General features: G+C 36.7%; 1 protein-coding gene across 1 annotated transcript in view; it reads right to left on the bottom strand.

Annotated features, from left to right (window-relative positions):
- Positions 1–159: 159 nt before the first annotated feature.
- The window catches only part of LOC106963968 (cell adhesion molecule 2-like), a gene marked incomplete at its 3' end in the record, with an annotated part of 59698 nt that continues 53857 nt past the window's right edge, over positions 160–6000 (bottom strand). The window contains exons 5-8 of the mRNA XM_015059169.1: positions 5732–5893; positions 5096–5186; positions 4797–4975; positions 160–310 (exon numbers count right to left, since the gene is read on the bottom strand). Coding sequence (XP_014914655.1) covers positions 160–310; positions 4797–4975; positions 5096–5186; positions 5732–5893 — 583 coding nt within the window. The remainder of the gene's footprint in view (positions 311–4796; positions 4976–5095; positions 5187–5731; positions 5894–6000) is intronic.

Genomic DNA, 6000 nt, shown 5'->3' with positions numbered 1-6000 from the left:
AACAAAATGTGTAATCTAATTTTTTTTGTTTTTTTTTTTTTCATTTTGGGCGGTGGGGGGGGGGGGGGGGGAAATGTCATAGGATTAAGGCAACAACTTGAACACAAAAAAGAAAAGATGCAAGTGTAAAGTAGAAAAGTGAAGTATAAAGTAGCATGCCGAGGGGGTAGTGGTGATATGTGGGGTGTTACTGTACCTCTGCTGCCAGTGACTGTGGGGTCTGAGGCGTGGGTGCTTAACTGAACAGTAGGATCTGGAGGGATGGGATGTAGGGGGGGTGTGGTGGATGGAGGCAAGGTGGTGGGAGCGTCTGGTGGAGGGCACAGACAGACATACACAAAAACACAAAAATAATACAACAACAAATGAATTCACACAAAGAAGTGATGTTTGGGAGAACGGGGACAGTTCAGCATTCGTGACATCTCTCTGTCTAACTTAGAGCTCGTAATAGTTAGACTATTTAGTTAAAATGTTATTCAAACTAGTCACGCATGTTTACAATTACATTTTTATTGGTTATCTCAGGGACACAAAGAACAAACATTCAATGGGAGTAAGTGAAAGTTGTGCAACTTGTAACATATCCTGTGGTGACACTGGAAGTGTTTATGTTCACCCACTAAATCATTTTCTTGCATGTGTGAGGCCAGTAAGTTTCTTAACATAGATCTAGAAATTAATGTACAAATGTGAACAACTGAAAATGTGTAAGTTAGGTAAGTGTCCCATACAGTGCTTTGCAAAAGCATTGACTCCTTTTGAACATTTTTGCATTTGATCACACCATAACTGCAATCTTCTATGTATTTGAATTTCATATAATATACCAACACATCACACATTATTGTGAGGAATAAATACTAGTCAAATACACATCTAAAAAAATGAGGGATGCATATGAATTCAGATGTTTAATTTAACATTAATTCAGAATTAATGTTTTGAACATTAATTTTAGTTTCTTGCTATCCATTGTTGTGAACAAATGAAAGCAGTTATGTGCTACTTTGTGTTCGTATAGATCAAAGAAAATCCAGAGAAATCCAGTAAATTCTTTATTTATTCTTTGACAAAATATAGTAAAGTTCAAGTTGTAGAATACTTATGCAAGACACTGTACCATACAATACAGAAAAGGTGGAAACTTTAGTATTTTAGGGGTTATGAAAAAAACAACCACAACTCAAATTCTTGGGACAATGGACAAGAATAGAATCAAAACTGAAACGTTACCACATAAAACTTTTATCTCTGCTTCAGGGTGCTATATCTTCATGTGGGATGAAATGTACAGAGTGAATCACATGATCTGAAACTTGTTCCTGACAGGAAAAAATGACCCACGTTACAACCATCCCTGGCCTCCTTTCTAAACAACACAAATGAACTCCATATATAACTATTTTACTACTGGCCAAGGATATTTCCAGTCTGTTTCTGTGAATGTTTATTTCACTGAACTATGTACCATTTTGGGTATATCATTGGCAATTCTGCTCTTAATGTGGATTTATTGTAATAATATTTATGTAAAATCTCATTATTAAAGCAAAAGATGCAGTGATGTTACTTTGTTTAGAGATCATCAAATCATCACAAGTGAACAATGTGGTTAATTTTTGTCAAAACCAATGATCTTTACTTCCATTTTTGCTTTCATTTGTTTGCTCTGTTAGAAGTAACCCTAATATCTACATTTATTTAAAGTGAAAAACACAAAACATATGTGCATGTTCACTACAAATTGTCTTTGCAGTAATCTTAAATAGCCATCTTTAAATGTGGGTCTGTCTTTTTTATAGCAATGGAACAGAAATAACCTTGAATTGAATCTGCTAATGCTGTCTATGTCTCTGGAGACAGAAAGTTAAATTCCACCAAATGAAGACATTAATTTGACAAAAGATCTGTGCCAATTACACATTTTCAAGGGTGCTTTCAGAAGAGGTGATCGGGTCATCATTATCGCGCTCTGTTTCAGATTTCATGCTAGAAAGTGTTTCTCGCTGTCATCCGCTCAGGCCAAAGAGAAAAAGGGACTGAAACATTGTGTGACCAAGTTAATGAGGTTACACTACCACCTTGGCTTTAATGTTTATGTCACTCTGCATTTTATGGTGAACCAGAGGCTTTTAATTGGCTGTAGTCGTCTTTCTCAGGGCCAACCGTCCTCTGTGTCTTGGTGACATTTGATCGTGACTCACAGAGCAGCTAACTGCATGTCTGCAGGAAATGGGTAGGAGAGAAAACGTCTCCCCCTTGGAGCAGGACCATTAAAAAGGTATTTTTCAAGAATTATGGAGGCAGTTGTAAAAGGCTAAAAGGTGTACTAATCACTAATGAAGGGTAGAAACAGGCTTGGTGCCATTTCAGGCGAAGAAGTAATGAATCTGAATAGGCTTCTTTGACCCTGCTGTACCCAATAGCCTTTTTTGTGCAGCAGAATTTGTCAGTTTAATATCATCCGTGTCATTATGTGCATTGGTTGTTCTAGCTTTTAGCTTCATCTGGCATTTAAAGGAATTGTTAGGCACAGACACATAACCATGGTGTGTGAAAAGCCCATTAATTAGGAGATGCAACATTTATTCTATTAGTCAAAAAGTGAATAAAAGGGTTTGTGGAAGAAGTTGATGAATGGGTAATGCTAAGTCTTGAAGAAATTGTAAAACCACTGATAATATCCGTACCTAATTTGCATCTATTTGTTCATTTTTATTAATAAGTTTCATCCAAATGTATCTCTTTTGCATCTATCTGAAATCTTTTTGTAAAAGCCACACTACATATTGCTTTATCATGAAGGATTTGAATATGAAAAAAGTGAAACATATTAGATGGTATGCCTAATTAGCCAGGCTTGATCCTAATTTGTGGCTCTAAATGCATAAATAGACCATTTAGCTAATTATGACAGTAATAGACTTGTAATTAACGTTATTGCATTTGAAATGATCTATAAAAAAATCACATAGCATTTACATGAAAAAAATAGCTAATTTCCATATTTGCAATTAATTTGCTACATTAACAGTAGATTAAAATGATAGATAGAAACATTGCCAGTTATTTGTATGATATGATTTAGCTTTTTCTTCAGTAGCATTGAGCATGACAAGCTAGATTTTCAAGCTACATGATACTGACATGCTGTTCAATGGGCCAATGACATTACTAAAACTTCCTAGATGGAAACTGCAACATGTTGTTCACTGATGAGGCTGTTTGCAGAAAGGTGTGGTACTCTATTACAGTTTCATAAAAGCAAAAGTAGAGGACGAAGGGAGGAAGGTGGAGCCCCGGTAGAGGAGTGAGGTATATTGAAGTGGGAGTGGTGTCACCCAGGTAGTCTGCACCTGGGTGACATGAAAGGTGTACGTAAAAACGAATGGGATGCAATGGTATGTTATAAATGCAAGATTGTTAGTGGGTTGTTGGACAAATTTTAACATGAAAAAAATTATCATTTTAGCTTGAAATACAATACTATACGTTTGGATTGCATCGTTAAAAATAATCGTGTTTTATCGATTATTTAAAACTAAACCACCGGAAAATTTACCTCATTTTACAATATAAATTGCTAAAACCTAAAAAATCAAAAGCATTTTCACCCTTATGGTCAAAATTTGGCCACATCTATTGGCAGTTGGGTCAGCGACTGATCCACACTATCAGACTATGTGCAAACCGTTTCAGATTGGAAATTACAGGTAACATTAGTTAAAGAATTGTCTAGTGTCCCAAACTTTAGTACTGTTGTTATTTGTTCACTGAGCTGAATCATTTAGGTCTTGTAAATGTTCTTTTTAAGCTGCTGCTAATTTTTTATTCTGTTTGTTAAACTTTTCGGTGAGCGTTTTTAGAAAATGTGCTAACTTTGGTAATTCTGATAATGTTCTTTACGTGGGAAAATGTGATTTGATCAGCCCTGACCAGTGACCAGCTGGTGTAAAATTCAAAACTGTGATCTTTTTTTACAATCAATTAATATAATGTTTTTAGGCAAGCATAACTTGACATGTACTATGTTTTTTGTGTTTTTTATTCAGATAAATCTTTGAGATAAAGCAAATGTGACATCCTTGGATCAATGTACCAACATTCATGTAATCTGTTATCGATCTGCGAAAAGACACTTCTTTTTGCCAATCATTGAAAGCTGTCAAACGTCTCCAAAGCTCAGTTGTCACTGCTCTGCTTGTACTCTTTTGTATTTTTTATTATTTAATACCAGGAGACAAATGGCAGAGCAGGAACAGAAGGGAGAAAGAACTATCTGTTTTTCCTGACACTGAGTCGCTTTATCCTCCACCTCCTCTGGCGTTACTAGGAATTACTTATCATGATATTCTTGACAACGCAGCACTAAATTCTGCCTCCCTCACACATTTCCCTTTAGGTATGCGTGTGTGCCTGTGTGTGTGTGTGAGAGAGAGAGACTGTGTGGAGGATCTGGGACAAAGGTTTATTTAAGGAAAGGCACTGGTGGTGTTTGTGGCACCTCAGGCCTATATTTTCCATGGGAAGGATGGCACCCCTAATCACTTTTTGCAGTTATACACTATGCAGATCAGGAGGTATTATAATCCTGTTTATGCAACTCGTTTTCCACTATTCATGTGGAGTATAAATGGAATCCAAGGAGTCATTTTGTAGGTTGTAGCATTTAACCTATTTGTCTTTGAGTAGGTTTAAGTAATTACCTGATAAAGATAACTCTGTACCTTTATTTTTGTCTGTCATTGCATAAAACACAATCACTCCCACATCAGCCTTTCCCTTGAACTCACCATACACGTAGAGTACATATTCAGCACTGCTGGTCCCAAGATGGTTGCTGGCTTCACAGCGGTAGGTCCCATTGTCTGTCTTGTTGAGTGAAGTAAAGGCGAGCTCCCTCCCCTGGACAATTATCCTGTCAAGGTCAGGAAGATCACCACCGTCCTTCGTCCACATCACAGGATCTGGTCTGTTATTTGAGATATTTTTTTTTTATTTTTTTTTTTTGAAAAAGGTCAAACTCGCTGCAAGAATGAAAAATATAATAAAACATAGAAAACTAAAACAATGGAGAGCAGAAAACACTTACGATGGGTTTCCTCTGGAGAAACACTCCAGCTTTAAGTATTGGCCCTCCTGAGGGACAGTAGTTGATTTAATGATTTCCACACGAGGAGCATCTAGGATAGACAGGAAGAGTTTCAACTAATGGTAAGTGGTAATGGAACACATTAATATTTGTAAAACCATCTTATCTTATAATTATCCTACAGCTAACATTAGGATAAGGATTAGTGGACAAATGATCCCTCAATTAAGACAGATTTTTATTTTCTTTTTTAGATATCTCTAATTCTAAGAGAGCAACAATTCTAATATTTTTTTAGAAGAAATAGCACCTCGTTTAGTACCAAGTTTTTCATGCAATAAGCTCCAAATGCAAAGCTTACTAAACCGTTTGATGATTTGTGTGTCATTACATCCTTCACACCAACAACACTGTACAATCATCATTACTGAACATGTTGCTGATGTTCAAAACAGCTAAATTTAAGGAAAAAAATCATTATTAATTTAAAATACGTGTAGACTATATCTACATGTATCTATCTACATTTAGTGCATAATTTTGTACTATCCTCTACTGCTATTTTCATTTTCACTCATGTCCAGATATTCCTCTTTTGTTCGTGCTCGACAGCATATGTTTTGGACATTTACTCACAGTGGACCTCCAGTACTTCAGTGGCCTGCTGGGGTGCCTGTGCGAGTGCAACATGGTCTACTCTGCAGGTGTAGGCCACGCCGTCATCATTTCTGTCCACGTGTAGCTGTAGAGAACTCCGCACCGTGAACGTCTTCCCACTTGCATTCACCTCTTTGGCACCTGTGCAGAGAAAACAATGGGAGAATGTCACCCCAGCAGCACACCGCACTCTGGCAAAGCATTGTTTAGATGTACAAAAGTAATGGCTATGTTTTACATTAAAACCA

The sequence above is a fragment of the Poecilia latipinna genome, unplaced genomic scaffold, assembly GCF_001443285.1.
Source record: "Poecilia latipinna isolate Pla-1442-1.1 unplaced genomic scaffold, P_latipinna-1.0 Scaffold1607, whole genome shotgun sequence".
Taxonomy (NCBI): domain Eukaryota; kingdom Metazoa; phylum Chordata; class Actinopteri; order Cyprinodontiformes; family Poeciliidae; genus Poecilia; species Poecilia latipinna.
The sequence above is the reverse complement of the archived record's forward strand: the minus strand, read 5'-3'. Positions and strand labels throughout refer to the sequence as shown.